Here is a 23,512-nt window from a genome sequence, read left to right as displayed (position 1 = left end):
CGTAACTATACATGAGTTTACAACTGTATAGTTACTGTAGGGAGTCATTTCACTTTTTGAAAACATTTCTGTAGATCTTGTATTTTTCCCAAATGAGCTGACTGGTTTTAAACTAATTATCACAGACATTGTGTGTGTGTCTGCAGAACTAAAAGTTGTTGTGTTTCTTGATGCCAGAGGACACTGTTCACTGTTAAGGGTAAATGATTTTTTTATTGCGGGGAGAGAACCCCTCAGAATATGCCTCTGGTAACGGGAAACGAACAGGCAAGTGTAGTGAAAATGCAAACAAGATGCTGACGTGTGGAGTTAAAAAACACAACAAAAACAGTTAGATCGCAGACAGGTCTCACCCCTGGCATTTGCAAACGGCAACCAAATGTAAAATTATTCTGTTATTGTGTATAATAAATTACAGACTTGAATGTGATGCAATGGATTTTCACTCCAGGCTTTAATTCTAAATTTTTTGTGCCAACATGACAATTTCTATTATCTATCATTGTGGTGCAATGTGTTACTCGGAATCACGGGTAGCAACGCCTTCCCACAAACAGATGCTGATGTTATCTGTTTTAGAATCCAGTTTATGTTCATGTTTGCTTTATTTATTCCTCATCTGACTTTTTAAAATAATCAAAAATAAATTCCAACATCCATTTCTATAACTTGCAACATATATATTGTATTTCAGTGTCAGTTGACTGGGGGTTGGTGGTGGTCCAATTCCCTGCTGCTCCTGGAAGTCCCCTTGAGCAAGACACTGAAAACAAAAGTAGTCCTGATCAGCGGGTCAGCTCTTGGAGGCTCAGCTATGGCATGGATGACTCAGATGCTTACACACAGTTTAAACATAATCAGGTCACTGTCATCAAACATGTTTTATTAGGTTAAGCCATTTCCTCAGCATTTTAACACACATTACATTAGATATTTTATTAACTGTGTTATATAGACTGTATTTCTCTGTGACTGTGTGTGTTTTGATGTGTATGCAGTCACTTATGCGTCTCTCCCGTCAACACTTAGTCAAACTGCACACTGATCAGTCTTTAAGCAGAGTGGCTGAGTCTCAGATTCTTATGGGTCACATCAATCAATGTAAGCCCAGGTCAGGTCATGCGAGGGGACCGATCTTGTCCTCTCCGTAATACAGTCCAGACTCCACTCCGTGTTTTCCAGCAGTCCCTGGCCGGGCTCCTCGCAGCCTCTCGCTGGTTTTTACTCGGCTCCTGTCCTGATATCACTCCGCTGGCATGGTGGAGAAGCGGACCTGATTATTGTGATGGTGGCAAGCGGCAGCCAGTGACTATACACTTCCTCCACCGCTTCCATATCCGCGTTTTACGCCGTCTGGGCTACTCCAGCGGCCTCTCGACCGGACTTATCGAGGGCGCTTGTGCTTTTCGCCCCCCTACAACAACACATTCACCGGGATTTCTTTCAAACCAAAACCATATGAGATGCAAGTTCACTGGGAAACTCCGGAGCCCGTTCGGTTCAAGCAGCAAAACTTTTTCTCAAAGGACAACACAACAAAACGGCAAGTGGTCTGTTGCTGCTGCCGCCGTCGCTGCTTCTCCGTGGGACGGTTTGTGTTTGTATGACCGCTGACTGCTCGTTAGCGTTTACACCTTCACGTTGTTTTTATTTCTACCGGAGTTGTAGATAAAGGAGGGCGGCAGGAGGTTTATTGTTGAATTCAGTTTTGCTCTCACTTAGTTCGAGTGCTTTGTGTGTTTTCGGCTCGGTTTGTTTGAAAGGAAGCATCGAGGTGGGAATAAGAAATGGTCACTCTCGAGTCCCCAACCGTATGACTGTTGGGCTCGCAGTCCTTTAAAGCTCCACCATTCCTACTCGTTTAAGAGGCTATTGTCGCTAGTGCCTCCGCCAACTGCCTGGCTCCCGGGGACCCTTTTACCGAGGAGGACACTCGCTGCTGGAGGCAGAGAAGGAGGCAGCCCGGAGGAGGAGGAGGAGGAGGAGGAGAAGGTGGCGGCAGCGGCGAGCTTGACGGGGAGAAAAGTTCTTCCAAAATAGCAGCCACTCGGCCAAATGATGGGGGACTTCGCCTCCCCCGCTGCCGGACCCAACGGCAGTATCTGCATCAACAACAGCGGCATGAACCCGGCCGCCGGGAGCGTGGTGCCCCCCGGGACGGTGGGCATACCTAAGCACAGCACCGTGGTGGAGAGGCTGAGGCAGCGCATAGAGGGCTGCCGGAGACACCACGTCAACTGCGAGAACAGGTACCAGCAAGCCCACGCCGAACAGCTGGAGATAGAGCGCCGGGAGACGGTCAGCCTGTACCAGCGGAGCCTGGAGCAGAGGGCCAAGAAGTCCGCCGGCGGCAGCAGCAAGCAGCCGCAAAGCAAGCAGTCGGACCCGGACTCTGCCTCCTCCGCCGAGCAGAGGAATAACACGCTCATAGCGGTAAGGACATGCCCTCAGTCACGGTCCAGGCTGCCCTGTGACCCCCCTGCAACACACGCTCATACCCTCCATGTTTCGTGTAGCCCCCCTAACCCAACATACACACCCACTCTCCCGTTCCTCTCTATCTCTCCGTCCCTCTCAAAGGTGCTGCTACCTTTACTACTACAACTACTATCACTACTACTACTACTACTTGTTCAACGCTGTGAAAACTTGTTGAAAACACATTCACCGAGTGCTGCCAATTGCTTTGGAAACACACTCCGCATTTTCAAAGCAGAGTACCAACTAGCGCCTGTGTTTACAAAGTAACCCACTCCCTTGTTTAGTACAACAGGCTACACCGATTACACCCCTGACGGCTTATATCTGCTCTGCATGCTCCGTGTTGCTCTTCGTGGAAAGTTGGGAAGACAAAGCTCGTGGTTTCGTTTTCTAAATCAGCAACTTGGAACAAACGTGGGTGGCTTTCTTCTTTTTCTTTGCAAACAACTTCTCATTCGGCGCTCTTTGTTTTGGGTGCAAAATGTTCTGCAAACAGCATTCACATTGCAACATTGCTTCCTTGCTCTTGGCAGCAGTTTACGTTCCAACTCTGTTGCTGTAACCTTTGTTACACACTCTTACAATCATCAGCCGGTCACCTCGGTGTTACACACATGTATTTACAGTCCGGTCTTTTCATAACATCACCATCATGAAATGTACTTTCGAGATAAGGGAGGACTTGCAAGTAACAAAACGCTATGTCCTAGGGAAGGTACAGCTGTGACTTAGAGTGTAACAATACCATGACATCTTATGATTGAGTAGAATAGGTGCACAGAAAGTCCTAGTAGGAGGAATGCAACAGTGATCTCCCATTGGAAGGGGGCAGTGGTGACACATGGAGGTTTGCATGGCTTCTTAGTTTGGAAAATTGTGTTTTAATGAGCCGGTTCAAGGATCTAGTCTTTGTAATGTCGGATCTTTTTTTCACGGAGGTGTGATACTTTTGTGTTTGATTGCTAGAGTCATTGGGAGGGAGATTGAGACAAAACACTGGCCACCTTTGTAGTTTCCCCCTCTTCACACCGTCTCCTGTAGGCAAGCCCCCATCTCCTTTAGAGGAGACCAATGGATACATGTCAGGAATGTCGACATTGTTATCCCTTTTGTTGCGACAATGAGCCCCATTCCCCCCCTCTTTGATATGCTAAATGAGAATGTCTTTAATTTCTGAGTCGTTGTTTGAGAGCCGTGCAAGCCCGTCCAGATCCAGCTCGAGAGAGCGACAGTGATTTTAATAGTGCAGGACCTCCCAGCAGCCCTTGTGGACATTAAACGGAACCGCCTATTAGATGGTCGGCAACAAACGCTCTGAGAACGGAGGGATTACTGCTTAAAGACACAGTGGCATCTCTCTGCACTGTCTCTCTCTCTGCTGCTCCCCCAGTCACTGTTGGTGATCGGCAAACACACTGCATTCAAAGCCTTTAAACACCAAGAGCTCGGGGGTTAGTACCTGTTTAAAACACATTTTAATTTCGTCTTCTTTGGCTTTTACTAAGCCAAGAAATGCGAAGGAGGCAAGAATGAGGTAAGGAGGGAAAAGTCTCCACTCCCTTTGCCTGTTTCCTCTGAGAAGAACAGAGCTGCAGCTAGATGGCTGTATGTAATCACTGCAGAAGCAGGCATTCTAGGAAAGCCAAGTACACTGTTGATGTAACTACACACATCGCATGCATGAATATACAAATACCCAAAGGGCCTCAATCTGTACCGCTTATGTTAGTGTCCTTTGAATCACACTGAGTTGAGAAGGTTCGTCCGGCTTCATAGGAGGCAAATCTGCTCAAGTCATGAGGTTGCAAACTGTATTAAGACTCTAGGACAAAAGGTTCAAATGAAACGAGTGAGACAGTGGCTTTGAACTTTGTTGTTATAGGGGTAAATCCGGAATGTATCGTATCGTGTTTGTACATTTATCTGAAGTAAGTGTGTGCAAGAATGTCACAAATATGAACAAATCAGGACCGTGTTTATGTTTTTCCTCTCCTGCTGATACCACCGCAAGACAGATGGTGTAATCCAATAATAACAGATTACAGTTAGCAAATGTAAATAATATCTTCCAGTTCCACCATCCACTTACTCTCCAACTGTAACATTGGTGAGCTTTTTGCATTGTCATATGCAGCTCAGCTCCCTGCGCCCCTGTCCGTCGGTTCTCAGACACACCCACGTCAAGACAGGGGCAAGCCTATAATTATGGAAAGTGTGTGTGTGTGTGTGTGTGCGCTTGTTTGTGTTTATAGGCTCAGAATTAGTGAGAAAGGAGAAAAGACACTGGGATTCCGTATGGATTTTTCCCACAATTTCTCTGGATGTGTCTTTAAATCACTCGTCAGATGGATTTGGGACTTTTGAAAGCACCAAAAAGTCTTACTACCAGTGAATGGGGGTTAAAAGAAAGGGGAGCGTTTATGTCCGACCCCAGTCATGACCGCATACAGCTCAGTTAGAGGGATCTGGTTGTTTTCGCACATCTCCGGGCTAGAAAGTGCCGTCATAAACACGCAGCGGTTTGATGTTTTGCTGAGATTCTTTTTTCACAAGATGGGCACTTGCACATTTGTGGGAATGTGGGAATAATGTCACTTGTGTCTCACTAAACACCATACCAACTCTCTGCCAACAGGTATCATGTGGCACAAACACTTGGATAGTTAGAAGCTTACATTTCCACATTATGAGAATCTTATATATGTTTACGTATAAGTCCACGAAGACGCCTTTTTAAGCCTGTAATTAGAGTTTCATTGGATTTATTGAAGTTGTGCTTTTGGCCCCGGCCAATTCACACACACATACAGACACACACACTTTATTATCACGAGAAAAACCAACTTAATTCCTTAACCAATTTCAATGTGTTATTCACGTTTTATAACTGTTTTATAACACAGCTCATGATTAACTATTTGATTGTGTTCATAATTCAAACCCAAAGTAGTGTTTAGATGAAGTTCCAGAGTGCATTAGTTTGATGGACTTGTATATATAATATGTTAGGTTGCATGTATTTTTTATTTTTGTATGCAGTGTGTGTTTAAGGCGAGAGCAGTGTTTGGGCAGTGATGGGTTTGTTGGAGTGTGTGGCGTAGGGAACATCAGTATGCAATGGAAATGGTTTTTGATTGGTTTTTGGACAGCTGTTTTTCCTCTTTCATGTTTTTGTAGTTTTTTTTTGCAACAGCATATGGTCGGCTCCAAAAAGCAGACCGGCTCATTCAGTCAGTGGAACATCAGTCGGATTGGGATATAGAAGGGATAAGAAATCCTTGATGTGTGTGTGTGTGTGTGCGTGCTCGTGTGTGTGTGCGCATGTGCTGAACTCTGAAACGGCTGATCAGATCTTGGCTTGAAGTTTTCTACAGTAGAAGGGGGATTTCTGTGGCTCTGTTCTCCTCAGGATCCCCATCAAAGATCTTTCACTGTCGTGAGAGCAGTGTTGAGACTGAGCGAGGGTCCGTGGGTCAAGACCCTCTTTGTACTAGGCTCATTTTTAAGGCGCAGTTTATATGAAATTTACTTTTTGGTGTGCCCATCTTCCAGGAATGGCATTTGGTAAACTTCAGGAGTGAGTGAGAGCTTGTTCATTAAGTGTTGAAGAAATCAACAAAGATCTTCTCTGTTCACGTTTCTGTTAAAGAGATGAATATGTGTTGTACCACCGGAGTCCTCAGATATAACAGGAAGAGCATGCAAGCCATCATATTAACATTTAGGTGGCAGACTAACTATTCAGATCGTGAAGCGTCCCGCTATTGTCAGGATTGTAATGGAAACGTTGTAATGGCTCTGATGGGACTCAAACCCAAACCTGTGACCTCTCAGGCCCATGGTTCTTAACCCACAGGCCACAATCTCGCTCCGAAGTTGAACGGCAACCTGTGCAACTGACAAAACATGCAGTCAGATGCGATTACTTAATCGGTAACAAGTTTACAGCTGGGAGGCCGAGGTGCACAGCGAGGGGCTCGTTAGTTCCTCCAGAACACAGTAGCTCAGGACAGTCTGTCTTCGGTTCTGCTCATTCCTTGGCATCAACCTCACCAAGGAATGTCTCACACACATACATGCTTACACTAACGCTCGCACGCACACAGGCGCACACACACACACACACACACACACACACTGTTGTCCTGCTCAACTCTTGGCAGCAGGGGCCAGAGTGTGGGCGGCTGAGTTTTCATGAATCCGAGGCCTTCCCTCTTCCCTCCCTTCCTCTCCTCCCTCTCGTCCTTTCCTCCCTCCCTCTGTTCAACACCTCTCTGGTTTCAAGCCTTAGCACAGCGCTAATGCACATGGTGATGGTGGCTATGGCATTGTTAATGTCAGCTGGGACCGTTGCCCAAAGCACTATATTTAAACCAATGAGCTGGCACGGAGCGACTCTGCAGGCACGCACACAGAGCGTGACGTAGTGTTACAGCTGTGATCACACACACGCATGCTGCTTTGGACTAATCAAACTCTCCTTTTTGCTCTCATGTGTCCATTTTCCAAGTATGTGTCACTCGTACGTCTCCTCCTTTGCTTTCGCATTGTACCCATATCCCTGTACCCCTACACACCTGCACACGCACACTCACACACACACACACACACACAAAGCTGGATGTTTTCGATTTGGGGCGGCCTGTGACCACATTCCCATCCACCCACGCTTGTTCACATGTTCTACAGGAACACACACATTCGGTGTCGACCTTGAATGTTGAGAGAGCGTTGAGCCTGTCGGAGCAGTAAGGAAAGCCCTGTGAATGCTGAAAGCTTTATTCCCTGGAAGTGAAACCGGAGCTCAAAGTTAATCATATCAGGAACAAATAATTGCAAAATTGGTGACGCTTCTGTCAAACACACACATAAGAGTCTTGGGAATGCGAGTTCACCAGTGGTTCAGCAGGGAATGGCAGGAGGCCTTGCTCATCAAATATTTGCTCAACTAGTTTTCTGTTTCTTGTTTAGCCTTTCTCGCCTCTTTGCATCATGCCTGCCTGTTAACCTCCACTGTAAAAGCCCAGTCTGCGTGTGTGCATCCATCACTGCTTCTCTCCTTCAGCCGGCATCTGTTTTTGTTTAAACTCGTGCTTTTCTGTGCATCCTGATTGCAGCTACACATATTTACACCCTGTAAGGTCTCGGTCCAGCTAAAGTCCTCTTGCGGCCCACTGTGCAAATCTTAGATGAATTTGATTGTGTTTTCGAAGGGCTAAAGTGTTTCGCTTTTAACTTACAACTATGCGCCCTAAGGTCAACCTGTTGGCAGTAAACATCTGTTGTCCTGTATACTCCAACACAGCTATCCTACACTGAGAACCTTTAGTAAAAGAAAGAAATGATGAATGTGGAATGTGGAACGATTTCTGTTGTTTTAACTTTTTGGCTGGAGTGTTATTTGTGATCTTTTGCTTTGGGCCACTCCGGGATTGAAGATTTGGAGATTTGCTGTTGGAGATGTGTTATTATTAAAGAAGCATCAGAATGGCAGCTCCGGTTTTACATTATTAATGCTAGAATGATGGGATTGGGAACCAATCTTTGGTTGTTTCACTGTTGTCAGTAAGAATGGACCACACACACACACAGAAATGGTAAAATATGGATGAGGTTGTTATCAGAGATGCCTAGGTGCATGGGGTTCTGCCACAACCGTGTGTGTGTGTGCGCGTACTTGTGTGTGAGCTGACTTTCCTCACAAGTGTCCCAGTTTTGAAATAATAGCAGAGAATAGAAAAGTTTTGAAAGATTAGTAGATCAATTCTGACAATAGACCAAATACCTTCACTCCCCCCCTCCAGCAAGCTCATTCCTCTGCAGCACCGTCGCTCGTGTCTGTGAAGTTCCACTCCAGCTCGCCATCGAGTGGCTCTGCTACAATATTAACCCGAGCCTTCTGCACCGTGGGACATCCGAAATTGTTGGCAGCCAAACTCCAGACAATTTTGGCAGTGACTTGGTTGTTTTACCGATGGCCAATGCTTAAAAGGATGCATCCTTTGGAGAGTCCTTCCTGATTCAAAATTCAGTCTGGCCAGTGAATAATGAAAGGTACTTTGGGGTTTTTAATCGTCACTGTATCTGGTGGACATTTTCTTCCTGCACAAGCCCTTTAACCAACTGCACCAGAGCAGGAAATGTACAACCGTCATTATTTGTGCTTCACACCACGGGGCAGTTATTGGGCTCTTGTGTCTGAAAATAAATCCAACAAAAGAGAAATCCTGTGATGATAAAACTGCGCAGTACAAACAAGACAGAGAAAAGGCCCTTCATCCTCATCTTCCTCTGTTCCTCAGTCAACTTCACCATATAGAAAGAATCCCAACACCTCCGTCCCTTGTGTCTCTCAACCTTGTGATTCATGTTCATCAATAGCGTTACTAAATGATTACACGGTAAAGTAAACACGTGTCTCATTCAGTGCTGCAGACTGAAAGTGATCGTTACCTTTTTGGTTTAAAGAGGAGAACTCTGTGTTCTCTGTAAACCCGTGCATGACTTTTGCTCCTGCACAGGCTAAAGCTCCTGTAAGCAAATAAAGCCCCTTTTTTTCCGTCATATCCGTACGACAGAGGGGTGCTACCCTTTTTAAGAGAGTGGTGGCTCCTAATAAAAGCCCTTTGGTGTCACAGCCAGGATTCAAGGTCAATCAGGGTCGCTTTATAAACCATATTCCTCCATTAAAGCATAATCGCCTCCTCCACCTTCACCTTTCCCCCTCTACGTTCGTGTCCTCCCCTTCGCATTCCCCAGCCAGAATCCTTGTCTTGTTTTCCTCTCTGCTTCATCTCTTCCCTTCCCGTTCCATTCCTGCTTCCATTTGACCTTTCATTTTTTCCCCCCTTTGTGATCTGCCCTCCATACTTTCCTTTCCACCGTTTGTACCCTCCCCTGCTCTCCCCCCACCCCCCACCCCCCACCCTTACCATCCTTCTCCGTCCCCTCCCTCCCTCTCTTGCTCCCTGTCCCTGGTGATCCCTGGTTCAGTAAGTCTCAGCCAGCAGGCTTAGCGCTCTAAAGCTCTCTCAGCGCAGGTCGGTGGCAGGGAGAAATCCTGCTCTAAGAGGGAATTACCTACCACACCGGCACATCCACACAGCCTCCTACTGTACACCTACCCACACACACACACAAGTATCTGTCCTGTAGCAGGTAACAGGGTTGTTTTAATGACCCCACCATTCTACATACTAGTTGTGCGCTTGGGTTCTCGCACGCTCGCGTGTGTGTGTGGATGTTTCTGTGTTATATTACACGATAGGCAGACGCCCGTGTCATCTGCCTCTTTCCCTCTTTGTTAAATGAGATTTGTTGTTCTTTCTAGGGCTGGCCAGACCCCCCGCACCTTCCTATTGAGCCAGCGTCATGAATTTTTTATGAATGTTTGCGTGTGCAAGTGTGTGTGTGGGGCCCTCAGCTGCATCAATAGCCATTAGTGCAGCAGCCGGGGTAATTGTGCCACAGTGGCTGCAGTGCAGGAGAGAAAACACATTATCTGATAATACTGCAGAGCCCAACGCGGGGCGAGGACAGAACAGGACGGTATGAGAGGATACGGGAGAAAGTTACTGTGCTCAGGCCATTAGCAACACGGGTGCTTTGCTCCTGTCTGATAGCTGATTTACACCAGCTGATAGCAAGGGCTGGATTCCCTCTGTTACTGTAGCGACGTGACACAGTAATATGACAGCAAGTGTCTGCTGACTGTCAATGTTTCCTGAATGTACACTTGTAGCCAACACGTGGCTCAGTCAAGGGCTCCGAGCTGAACGCTGCGCTCACATAAATGGACTGCGGATGAAGCGTGTCCTGTTTTGCTTTTAGTGTAAATGCGGTAGGAGGAGGAGGAAAGAGTGAGTGGAAGAAACGATGAGGAAGAGAGAGATGAGTCATTAGGGTTTGTGTTGAACATGGCCCCCTTTTGGTTTTCCAAGTCTTGAGTCAAGTAGAGCTTCATGTGATCCCACCTGGAGGGAGGGATTCCCAGAGACGACCTCAGACTTCATCACAACCACCATTGCTATTGGATATTACAATATTGGGAAGTTTCTTTTAAACTTCTGCCTTTAAACAAATTAAGCCCCAGCTCAGAAATGTTAATTAAACAAAATTACTTTTTATATATTAAAACAAACTAAATATGAGATATAGAATCTTAACTTTAGAGAGTAACTAAATACTTACCTGTATAAAGATTGGGGACTTTAAAGCACAACGACCAAACTAAGATAAATAAATGTTACAAATAAAGTCAGTGCAATGCGATTACATTTTTGGGCTTGAGTGTGTGACGCATGTTAAGGAAGCAAAGTCCCTCAGGAAAGAGCCGGAGGACACAACCCGGGAGAGGGATACTGCTTAGCATGCCGCCTCCACCACCCGGACGCCGGATAAGCGGAGGAGAAATGCAAAAATGAATGTTTGCCTGAACCTCACTGGACTTGGCTGCAGCAGAGTTTAAGATGTGCCCAGACATTACATTTCAACCGAGTGGCTGCTACACACCGCTCGTGTTGAATTGGCACCATCGCGCGTGTGTGTTCTCGTCCATCAACAAAATCTGTCCGCGTGCAACTAGGCATAAAACATACTGTGCTATTGCTTTGGCAGAGCCAGTGAAGTAATATCCAACTGTTAATTAAAGTATCTATTTTGTTTGCTTTTTATTCAATTATTTTTCCGAGAAATTGCAATTTGTAACTGAACTCGTGTACGTATACAAGCACAGAGCAATGAAGTAACATGAACACAGAACATCACAGTACACACACACACACAGTGCTGATGTAAGAACAATAACAGGAGAACATTGGGGTTTGTTTGTCGTTTTTGCTTCACTGTTGGTGCAACACAAAGCCCAAAAATGATTCCCACGTGCTGAGCTCGGCCTTTAGCCATCTGGAGCAGTGGATCTCGGGATAACCAGGGACCAGGACCAACAGGGGACTCCAGCACTTTCACACTGCGAACCAGTCTTACTACTCGCTACTCTCACACACACACACACTCTGATCAATCAGGACCTACAGTGCCGAGCTTCTAAGACCAAATATTGCTTACTGGCCAGACACAAGCCTCCACAGATTGACGCCTGCCATTTCAGATACTTGCGTTTCGCCTGTTTTTGGTGCAGAGAGAATGAATGAAATTAAAACAGGACACCTACAGCACACTATGGTATCATGACATCTACCAGCATGTTCTGGCTCTGTCTGTAGGAGATACTAAGCGACGTGACGTCACACAATAGCACGGCTCCTCGGCGCAAGCAATTGTCACCAGAAGAAGATGCCGAAATGTCACCTGCTCTATTTTACATAATCTTCATTATACTTGAGGTGTAAATGAGAGAAAGGGAACACACACTTCCTTCTCTGGGTCGCGCCGGGTGAACCAGTTCCTGATTTAGTTCCGAAACTTCAGCGCGAAAGTGTGTAAAGAAGCTTTCAACCATGTACCACAGCAGCATGGGGCAAGCCTGCCTGGCACGGAAGGTAGTGGTTTCTCCAGGCCTGTTTGTTCTGAACTTCCTGCACCCTGCTGTTCCCTTTGAGGTTCAGAATGGGTCATGGACCAACATGTACAAGAAGGGATCAAGGACAGCACTAGAGGCAGAAAGGACAAAATATACTGCAGATAATGGGACGTGAGACACATCAGATATCGTTCTACACCATCGCTGTAGAGTTTTTAAAGTTCTATTATTGTATGTGCACTTAGAAAGAGACCAAACTTAAGAGCAACAAAATAAGTGGCTCCCACTTCTACTGCAACAGGATCATATGGTTCCAATATGTGCTCTGTGTTATTATGTCTTGTAATAAGTATCTAGTGCTACACTATTCCAACAACAGTGCACCACTGAGTAAAGGCAAGAGTTTGGTGGTCTACAAAAGGCTATTAGAGGTGTGTTCCATTCCATTAAGACGTAGTACTCAGTTTCCTTTCCTTTTTTCCACCATCCTTCTCTCTGACTGACTGTTTTCACCGCCTCACTGTTCATGTATGCTCGGTTTGGTGCGTGATAAGTTACGTTGCATTTGTTGCCCAAAATAGTCCATCAGTGGTGTGTGTGTGCACAGATGACTTCCTGAATGAGTCCTGAAATAGCACCAATAACAATCACACCAGCACCAGCAGCTGTTTGTAAAACGCTGCTCATTATCTGGACCAAAACACCAAAACCAAAGATACACACTGCCCACGAAAAGATGAAAAGATGCAAGCGCACTGTGAAATATGAATTTTTCATTTTATTATATCTTCACATGAAAACAAGGCAGAGCTCTCTACATGCAGCTTATCCTGAAAAACAGCAATGATTAGGACTCCCTATCTGTTAATCACAACCCATTAAGCTAACGCACAACCCAGAGCAACACACTTCCTACAGATGTAGTCGGTAAAACAAAATAAAGCTTGATTTTACATAATTATGGCTTTAAAACAGCACCCGTTTCTTCACTGGCAGTGACTCATAATATTTAGACAGTGTTAATGCACTGTCCTTTTTTCTTTGAGGAGCAGCTGAAGCAGTAGAAAAACAATATAATTTCTCAAAGTGGTTGAAGCACTGAAACATGATCCACAGTGTGGGGAAACAGCATGAGAATACAGGAAACATCAATCACAACAGAATTAATCTGCTACAGCTATCAGAAATGGTTATGAAGTGAGAACTTTTCCCACATTTTATTTTGTTTCTCTAAACCAGCACACTCCATGCATTTATTTTGATCAGGACTCATACATAGAAATTATGCAGCAGAATGCAGTGTATTTGTTTCTTCATATTGCAGTAACTGTCCTATCACTCAAAAAATGATTTTTAAATTAGATTACATCCACCTTCTCTGTCTTTTATTTCTATAAAAGCATCAATACATTTCTTCCCCAGACATTTGAGCACTTTGACGGCTTTGTTATGATTGCGATGCAGAGAATGTAAGCAGACAGTGTTGACTGCTAGAAAGAATGATCCTTGTGCAGTAAAATGGAAACGGTAGCATAACAAATGTAGAAACCACCATCTGTTAATAGTATGTCCTATCGATAAACTTCATTTTTTTTACACGAAATATATTGGAGCAGATTTGAATCAGGCTTTGTGTTTTAAGTTAGTGCCTCAAAGCATCTTTGATCTGTAAAAAGTTTCAGTTATCAGTTTAAAAGTGTGACTCTCCCACTAAATACAGAGAAGAGCAGTGATCATGTTCTTTTCAAGCTTTGTACTGTAATTGTCACTTTTTCCTCAACGGGAGAACAGGATCACATTTTATTTCGGGTCTGTTGACAGTTAAGGAGCCATTGAGTTTTCTAATGGGTGCTTAATGAGTGCTGCACAAATCATAACAAAGACAGTCCCTTGGGGATGCTGACTGTCTGGCAACCATGATCCCCAGAGAGACGGAAAAGGCCTAATCTTCGTCATACACATACACAAAATATTTTGGAACATTAACACTTTATTTTCCACGTTGTTGCTTCTCCAGTTCATTACGTCTGTTTGCTAGGCAAACCGATTTGGGCGAGTTTGGAGAAACAAGCTGTTCTTTGCGTTCATGGTACAATCTGACTCAGATAGAGAGGCCACTCATGAGCCACTCTCTTCCTTCAGACGTCTGCAAGATCAGACTACAAATCTGTCCAAATCTTGCCTACTGAGTGCAGTTCAGACACAATGCATAAAATACTTTTAACCCATACAAAGCCTGCCCTAATTTGACCTGAAGGCACCATACATTTGAAAATATCTCACTATGCTTTTAATGCCTTGGACAGGAGTGATCAAGTCATATCCTCTGGTCTTAAACTTGCTCTTATTGCCAGGTTTGAATACACCTTTCGATTGAAATGACCGAGTTGGAGTGAGAGTTACAGAAGCGAGTATGTGTCCATGAAAGTGTGTGTCACAGTGTCAGAGACAAAAAGGAGAAATTAAAATGACGAAACCTCAATCCCAACATTAATTAATAAATCCTCACAATTTGACCAATATGATATGGATGAGGTTGACTTAACTATGAGGAGAAACAAATCTAAAAATAATATATTTATATTTAAATGTTTTATTACTTATTTTTTCTCTCATTTATTGTATTTGCCACTTATCATTTCTTTTTATTGTCATTTACCACACAGACAAGTAAAGTCTGCATTGTCAGAATAAGACGCTACTGCCTGTTGGATATGTTTATGATTTCTGGATGTAATGTAGTTGTGCAGAAAGAGAATGCATTGCATGTATCTTACACAAAGCTGGTTGCTTATTCACCAAACCACCGGGGAGAATAAAGTTGCCAAAGGAAAAAAAAGGTGTCGCATCAAGTTTGCAATACAACTCTGGTGTTCCTGCTTGGTTGGGTTCCGTCTTATCTTAGCTTAGAGATCCGGCACTTTGCATATGTTCCCAAAACAACTGGTATGTTGCTGAATCTAATGAATTCCTTGTTATTAAATGGTTTGCAAAGCCAACGTTTTGGTGGTGTGATGTCAGCCTAATGAGACCTCGTCCTCTGTCCCCTGGCGGATGTGACGGGTCTTAGCACAGGACAAATAAAGAGACGGTATGATGTCAAGGTGGCATAGAGGTGCCACCAGCATTTCCTGTGACTCTGGTGTCATCAGAGGGCAGGTAAAGGAAACAAACAAGGGAATCCAGCTTAGAAATGGCACCGGCCCCACATGGACTCTTAACCAGTGGTACAGCTGCACGTACACATAAGCTCCCCATTAGCTCTCTCTGTCTCTCTCTCTCTGTCTCTCTCTCTCTCTCTCATCCCACACCCCCCACCCTCCCTAGTGGCTGTTTTTGTGGATTGTTCTCCTGCTGTTGTCATAGTGACTGTGATGCAGACAGCCCGAACAGGCTGGCTGTCGGCTTGGATATGTCGTGTGTATGTGCGTGCGCGTGTGTGTGTGTGTGCTTCTGCATGTGCGTGTCTGCATGTGCGTGTCTGATAAAACGCCAGGCTGCTTTCTGCTTAGACAGGAAGTGTTTGGAGAATTATGTAATGTCCTCTCTTTAAAAGGAGCGAAAAAGAGAAATAGAAATAAAATTGTCTATCTGCACATCAGTGCTTGCAGTATAAAAGTGGAGTTTATTCTAAAGTGTTAATGATGCAGTTTTGTGGTGTGGTTGCTTTACTATAAGCAGGTAGTTTAGTGTTTAATAGCCAGACTTTGCTGCTTTGTAGGATTGTGTCTTCTTTGGGAGGGCTGACGAGAGAGGCTCTTTCCTGTGTGTAAAGTTTCCACTGAAGCTGTGGGCTCGGAGCCAAGAGCCACCCTGTATAGATGGGGGGGAGATGAGGCAGTGAAACAGGGAGGAGGAGCTGAAGAAATAAGAGATGGGATGGGAGGAGAGAGCAAAAGAGCAGGGTGAGAGGTGGGGGGGAGGGGGGGGGGGTGAACGCAAGCCGGCATACTACACATTATAGAGGGAGGAGCAACAGAGTTGTGATAGAAGAGGAAGGGAGGGACAGAGGGCGGAGACAAGCCAGAGGGAGAATAGAGGGGGGGGGTTGGAGAGAGTCCGAGAGAGAGAGAGAGAGAGAGTTATACATGCTGCCCAGGAGCAGAAAACAAATAGGGAGGACAGCAGGAGTGACATGGAAGATGGACGGCAAACTACATTCACAATAACAATTTGCTTATGCTCAGCTCAGCTCAGCTCATGCCAGTAGAAACTTTGCAATTTCACTTTTGGTGATTCCTGCATTTTAAGCTTGAAGTGGAAAGGCTCAGAGCTCATCACATGGCTGAATTAACTGCCTGACCTTATAACTGGAATCTGTCAGGCCACATGTTTTTCCATCAAGTTTAAAACAAATCAGGGCCTCTTATGTCATTAAATGTTAATATTGAGGAGATATACAGCACTGTAAACTGTTAATTCAGTAGATGTTGAATGTTAACTCTCCTGAAACAGCACATGTTGGAGTCTCTCTATCGCTCTCTCTCTCACACACACACACACACACACACACAGACACACACAGACAGAAGTGCTGAAAACAATACTGACTTTCTCTAAACACTGCAGGAGTGAAAGGAAGGGGAGGAGCATCAGAGCATGAGAGCAGAGGGGAGGGAGAGACGGAGGTAGTTAAAGGGGATGGTGGGCTGGGCTCTGTGACAAGTGGGAGGCTTGCAGATCCCTGTGACGGTGTCATTCTCGCACGGAGTGTGTCCTTATTGGACAACATAAAGGTCTATAAATAGGATCCTAATCTGCAAAAGAGAGCTAAAAATAGAGACAGAGAGAGGGACAACCAGTTTGATAGTTTAGAGTTACAGAGATTGAGAGAAGATTTGCCCGCAGAGTTAGAAGGTCTGTGGAAAAAGTCAGTAAAAACCTTCACAGGCCTGTGGTGGAGCAACCTTTTTACTGCACACACGCTCATTGCTACACATTTTCACCTGTTATCACTACATACCAATGAATAGTATTATTATTATCGTCAAGGTGCTTTACAACAAGGTAAAAACACAAAATATCTTAAAATAACAATAAAGATTTGATCACCTTAATGGTGTCAAGTACATTTAGCTAGTTTTGTGTTTGCGTTACTTCACAAATTGACTTTGCCGTGACCTTGTTTACAAACGTGATCCAACACGTGTTCGTACGTTCTAATGCCAGAACCTCTAAGTCGGGGCAGGTGCTGCTAGAAGTCGAGTCCGTGCTTCCTTTCTGTCATTCTGTCGTTTATTTCAAACCATCTCTGTTGGACAAAAATAAAGATAAATATTCCCTGTGATGGATTGCCCATGTCAAACAACGTTCATGTCTCTACAGGTCATATCATTCATTCTGCATGAATATGGCATGAAATATAACCAGCTTTGGCTCGATATAAGTTTAAAAAAAGGAGTGGAAACATATTAGGTCAGAGTGTAAAGTTCCTTCATGATGTCTGACTGTCTAGATAAACGGATTCATGTCTTCCATCCCCTCTCCTCTACACTCATTCAGAGCTTTCTCAAGTCTCTAATTATGTTCACTTGCAGAGTTGGTTGGGAGGGTGGGAAGGTGGGAGTGTGTGTGTGTGTGAGTGTGTGTGTGTATACGTACTTTACCATCGCCCACATGTTAAAGCCTGTAATTAGTGCGCTTTAAGATGAGAAAAATTCTTAGAAAATGTTAAAAAGAGCAGGCCTAGGCGTGTGCAGCTACGTGTACACAGGCCAGGAGAAGGAAATGAGAAGGGGGTGCACACCACAGTCCTCTTTAAAATCTCATTATTTCCTTTGCTCTCAGATCTTTGAGGGAAAGGTTGTTGCAATGTTGCTGCCGAACAAACAGAATGATTATTTTATGACAGCAAACTATTGTCAGTATTTAAAGGGAATGGCCAGCTAGCTGCAGAAGGAGTGGTCAACTTACTTATTTAAGTGTAAGGAGTCTGTACTTAAAGTTGTGTGTGTGTGTTTGTGTATGAACACACGGGCTTGCGCCTGTGTGTTGAGTGAGTCATCTTTTGTATTTGTTCTCATACAGTAACCCAACACCCAACCCAACCCAATGAAAGACCACAGCAACACTTGTTATTCTCTCACTACCTTTGACTGGGCCTTTACTTCTTTCATCTCACGCCACTTTGTTTCTTTCCTGCGTACTTTCTGGTTTTCTCTCATCTTTCTTCACGTTGTCCCCTTTCTCGCTGGCTATCACGAGTTCTCCGCTAATTAATCCCCTCATCCTGTAGCCTCTCCTGCAGTCATGTGTCGCGCTCTCTTAACACCAAGAGTATTACGTCTTGTGTTTCGTCAAAGGCAGGACAAAATCGCTTCACTCGTTTCTACCCGAGCTCCAGGTCATGTCAGGTCACCTCTGTACGTTCACACCACACCGTCTACCACTGGCTGCACTCTTCAATTGTTACTATTAATTGAACTAAAGAGAGATTTAGCAATTTTGCATTTGAGTTTCTGCGGTTCGATTTTACTGTGTAGGTTCACTGATAGGTGTCCTTTAATGAAGGGTTAGGGTTATTAATGTACCAAATACATTTTAAAACAAAAGACCTAGACCTGCTGGATCCACCTGACTAAGAAACATCTATCTGACCCTAGGCTGTAGCAGTGTCAGATTTTGTCCTTAAACTTTCACTGTTAAATATTAAATACTCCCCTCTGTTTAAAGGCATTCGCCAACACAAAGGCACACAGTAATTTCACTTTGTAACACTGAGTTCTTTCTGTCAGCTAGAGGATGAGAAACGAGCTGGTGTCCATTTTCCCCAAGTTCCCCTTCCAAACCACTGTTTCTAATCCCATTGCTGATACAGCAGATGGGGAATATACAGTACAAATGTTAAGAATACCAACATGGGGCTTACACATTTCTTCAAAGTTGTACAAACCACAACGTTCACTATAGCAAAAATGTATTGGGTGCCTCACAGATGTAAAGTAACCAAAACCAACATTGCAAACATTTTGAGTATGGATGTCACACTCAGGATTTTCCCTCCACAATCTTGATTCACTCCAGGATTTGATGTTATGCATTGTTTCTCTTAGTACAGTATACAGCTGCAAGGTGCTGAAATTCACTAACAGTTTTCATGCAACAGAAGGTCTTTAGTGGTTCGCGAAACAAAGCACAATGTCAGATGTTTTGTCAGATCTACACACATAGTGAAACAAGCCCATGTGGATGATGAATAATTAACTGGCTGCTGTTTACTATTTTGTTTTTGGGGGCTCTTCAGTTCAGTCGCTGAACACCGTTAGGAAACAATTCCAGTGTTTTAACATCAACTTCACAAGACTTTTTGGCAGCTGTTTGTTCCCTTTGCTCCATCTTCTCACTGCGGTCAGGAGACTTAGGGGAGCCTCTTAACGTGGGGCCCCCGGGCAGAAGTAATAAGCTATTACAGTGTACCCCTGTGACAAGGTTCAGCATCCACTACTGAAGACTCATAAACTGTTCTTGTGGAGTTATTTCCCGAACAGAAACGGTTCAAGCTATACTTACAGAGTGAAAATTCACAATTTCCTACTCGAGTCATTTGTACCTGCTCTCTACCCGCACCTACTGCCTGAACTACTCACCCTGTGTTGCCTCTTAAAGGGCCACACCACTGTTAAAATATAAAGGCTTTTTATAGTCCAGGATATTTGAACTATATAGTAATCATTCAGACCAGAGTCTAATTATCCACAACTGCAAAATCTGAAGGAACTCGTTCAGAGATATAAATGAGGTTACTGAGTGTGGTGTATAAGAAAGACCACTTGGTGCTAAATCCCGTATTTTGTCACTGGTGGAGGTAATCTGGGAATCTGTCAGTCTTGGACAGCCTCGTTCTCTTTCCCTTTCTTTCCTCTCTTATCCCTCGCTATCACCGCCTCTTGCTCTGCCTCATTCGCCGTCTGATGCTTTCCCTCTCTCACTGTCATTCCACATTTATGACCCGACTGTGATGTGCACCCAACAACCGATGGGGCACGGCAAGATGGCTGCGGTTGCCCTGGCAACAGAATGGAGAGTAAGAGGAGAGAGCGAGAGTAAGGTGTCCGGGGTTTTTTTGGATGGATTTTTGAGGTTGTCGAGGTGAGACAGAGAATATGTAAAGAGGGCAGGAAGGACACGAGGGGTAGCGACATCTCTGAAGCCTCTACGTGGACACGAGTGCTGAAAGCTTGGACTAGTGTTGAGAATCGATTACTTGTGATGAATATAGATATATATTTTTTCTTTATACTTGGTATGTAGAAAGAGAATAGTGTGTTTGTTCATCAGCAATTTGACACAGACCCTGAGATTAAGCCCACTGTAACAATGCGTGTGTCGGGTGTGTATGCCAGAGAGACGGCGAGAGCAAGGGTTGTGGTCTTTTGCTGTCTGTCTTGATGCGGTGCTGGATTAAAGGAGTTACATAATGCGCTCTGAGCTTCTAGCAGCATACGCTAAGAGGATTACCACAAGTCTACTAAAGACACTGGTCCACACACACACACACACAAACACACACACACACACAGACTAATAGACAGTCTTCACCTCTAGTTACAATATGTTCAGAAGTACACACAGAGACAGAATTGTATTCTTGTTCACAACTTGACTCATTGTTGGATGCACATGTATTAAGTACAAGTAGAGCCAGACAGGATACCTCTGACTAACTGGTGTTACATAATAGTAGGTTCTTCAGATAAACGCTCACTTAGATTTTCATCCACAAGCCACATTGAATGAAAATGCCAAAAAATCTACGCACTTTTGAAGCAATAATGCGTCTTACAACACATCTTCTTTCCGTTTCGCCCGTCTGTACAAACTGCATTTTTCAAACGATACATACATCAATTCTGTTTGTAGCAGTGGTGAATGAAAAGATAAGAATTAGGACCGCTAAATAATACCTACCGTAAAAGAGGTTCAGAAGATAGACCATTTCCAGTTGAGTTGTTCCAAGATGAGGATTTCTGCCCCTATTTGGCTTAAAGCTAATATCTTGATGCTCTTAGGTAGTCCTGTTGTGGGTTTTGTTACGTTTGGGCATTGTCTTAAAAGCTTATCTCATTAAACACAACCTTGGAGGGCATTGGTTTTAAGTACAGTGTAGCCTGAGTCTGCAATTTTGAACATTGTTTGAAGAACAAGCTGTTTCATTTCTCTAAGACAATATGGTGATATGTGTGCCACACTTAAGTACAGTGGGGACCTCTTATGTATGTCAACATCATCAGACAGTTTTTGCCTTTACGCACACATATACAGTATAGTAAAGCCAACACACATGCATAAAGGGAGGTTTAGATGACCTCAAAGACCAAAATAAAGAGTACAGACTTAAAGATGTGATGATTTCAGGGACTGCTATATGCACGAGGAAGAGTTCGGCCTAGTGTCTTACCTGGAACGCCTACGTTAGACAATGTGACTGACGAATTGAGGGATTTATGCGTTCTATTTATCTATTCTTCTTTGTATTCTCATTCTTTTTCAACTATTATTTGTTTTTCATGTAGACGGCTGCTGCTTAATTAAACATTCCTGCCCCTGTACAATGCGTTGGATGAATGGGATATGACTTAACAGCAATGTGTCTTTCTAAAAATAGTGTCCCAGATCCTCAGACCTTGCTGTAAACAGGTTACGTTCAAAACTATATTGCACTGAAGGTTAAAAAAAAAAAGACACCCTTTTATGCTTTTTTAAACCACAAACAGACTTCACCTCTCCCTCGCCGGGGCAGGGATAGAAGTCGATACGCGAAGTGTTTCTCAGTTGAGTGAAGTCGCCGCACACGTTCGTCTGGTGTGTGTTCAGTACTGTAAGGCCACTTGCTGAACTGACCCCTGTTTGTGAAGGAACCGCTAGTTTTGGTTGCAGTAGACAGTGGGCCGGGTCAGAGGTTAGCAGGAGAGCATGAACCACGCTAATAGGAGACCATACAGGGGGGTGGGGTGGGGGGTAGAATCCATGGGTGTGTGTCTGTGTGTGTACAAGCCAGAGAATGTAGCTTGGGGGAGGGACAGAGTCACACAGAGGGATGAGGGAGAGAGAAGAAGAGAGGGGGGGCTTGTAGCAGCTAAGGCATTTTATAGATGCGTAAAAATGGACCCTGGAGGAAGGAAGTAATGACAGTCTATACCCTCCCCCACCTCTGCACCCACACACTTGCTCTCCATTTCCTGCAGTAATTGACCCATCGCTCTCTCCTTTCCTTTATCCCCTCAATTAGGCCATCTCCACTCGCTCGCACACGCACACACTCTCTGGCGCGCACGTTCGCATTGGCGCACGAGGGGATGCGCACGTGTACAATCGATAATCATGCTTTGACCTGTCATCAGATGTGAACAAGAGCGAGTGGGTGGGAGAGGAGAGGCAAGGGGCGGGGGGTGGCGGGGGCATAGGTAGAGATGAGAGGAGCTGAATATGGCAGACATCTTAAGAGGAGAGAGAAAAGAAAGGAATGGCTCATGGTGATGAGCTGCATACAAAGGTACACAAGAAGGAGTTTCTTCTTAGTTGAGATTTTGGGCAGGTGTCCACAAACCGCTGACGTGTTGTGCTGCGGAAGCATGTTGAGACCTCAACGATAACTGTTTTAGATTTGTGATTGCAGGTGAATGCAATTACCTGTCCGGGTTGGACAGAAAATCGCTAGTATTGTGCATTCCAAATGCTGTAATCAGCTCCCATTGTGTTACAAAATAGGCAGAATAATGAGCAAAGAAGAAGGAGAAGCACTTTAGCCAAATAGATGCTCTCCTTTGGGCTGCGTTCCTGAATAGTTTGGAGTTATCGTTGTGGAACATTATATCTCTTAACCCCAGTTTGGTGAGGGAGGCGCTGCCGTACAAGCTAAGATCCGCTTTACCAAAAGAAGTTCAGTGCTCCCCTGGTCAGGTTGTTGTTGGTCTGGGTTTTCACTGTCCAAGAAAGTTTTAAATGGCTTATATTTCTATTTTGATATGGCACAACAGACCGAATGGGGTTTTGTACTGTAAGGTGTGTTTCTCTGTCGTACACACTTGCACCTGTGCACGTAATTGTTGGTATTGACGTTAATGTGTCTGGGTGCAAATCAGTTATATTAGTCCTCTCTCCTCTCTCCTCTCTTGCCGCCCTGTGATGGCGTCCAGGTATTTCCGTTTACATCTTGGCTGCCTGACTATAGGAATCATGTTTCCGGCTGTGAGAAGTGGAAAAAGATATGTTGGGTGTGTAAAGTGTGAAGGAGGGTTGAGTTGTGGTAACAGGTAACACTTGTGTGTGTTGTGTGTGTGGCTGATCTCTTAGATGCATTTCTACTCCTTCCCTGGTTTCTAACTTTCTCTAATTCCTTTTCTCTCTGTTTTTTTTTTAATTTGAGCCCTCTTCACTTTTCTCATTGATTACCTCTGAGCATCTTCCTCCTCTCTATGTTTCTCAATCTCTGTTGCCCACTGCTCTGTCTCACTGCTCTGTCTCTCTCTCTCTCACTCTCTCACTCTCTCACTCTGCGCCCAGTCAGCCACAGGAATGTATCTCGAGGAACGCCTGGCGAGACGAACTGGA

At 44.5% G+C, this 23,512-nt stretch overlaps 1 protein-coding gene across 1 annotated transcript in view; it reads left to right on the top strand.

Annotated features, from left to right (window-relative positions):
* Positions 1–1,187: 1,187 nt before the first annotated feature.
* The window catches only part of maml3 (mastermind-like transcriptional coactivator 3), an 87,569-nt gene continuing 65,244 nt past the window's right edge, over positions 1,188–23,512 (top strand). The window contains exon 1 of the mRNA XM_076145318.1: positions 1,188–2,433. Within this exon, the coding sequence (XP_076001433.1) occupies positions 2,056–2,433 (378 nt within the window). The 5' untranslated portion in view covers positions 1,188–2,055. The remainder of the gene's footprint in view (positions 2,434–23,512) is intronic.

This window comes from Genypterus blacodes, unplaced genomic scaffold (assembly GCF_046128005.1).
Source record: "Genypterus blacodes isolate CSIRO-AG114 ecotype Tasmania unplaced genomic scaffold, CSIRO-AGI_Gbla_v1 ptg000030l_1, whole genome shotgun sequence".
Classification (NCBI taxonomy): Eukaryota; Metazoa; Chordata; class Actinopteri; order Ophidiiformes; family Ophidiidae; genus Genypterus; species Genypterus blacodes.
This window is presented reverse-complemented; position numbering and strand designations above follow the sequence as displayed.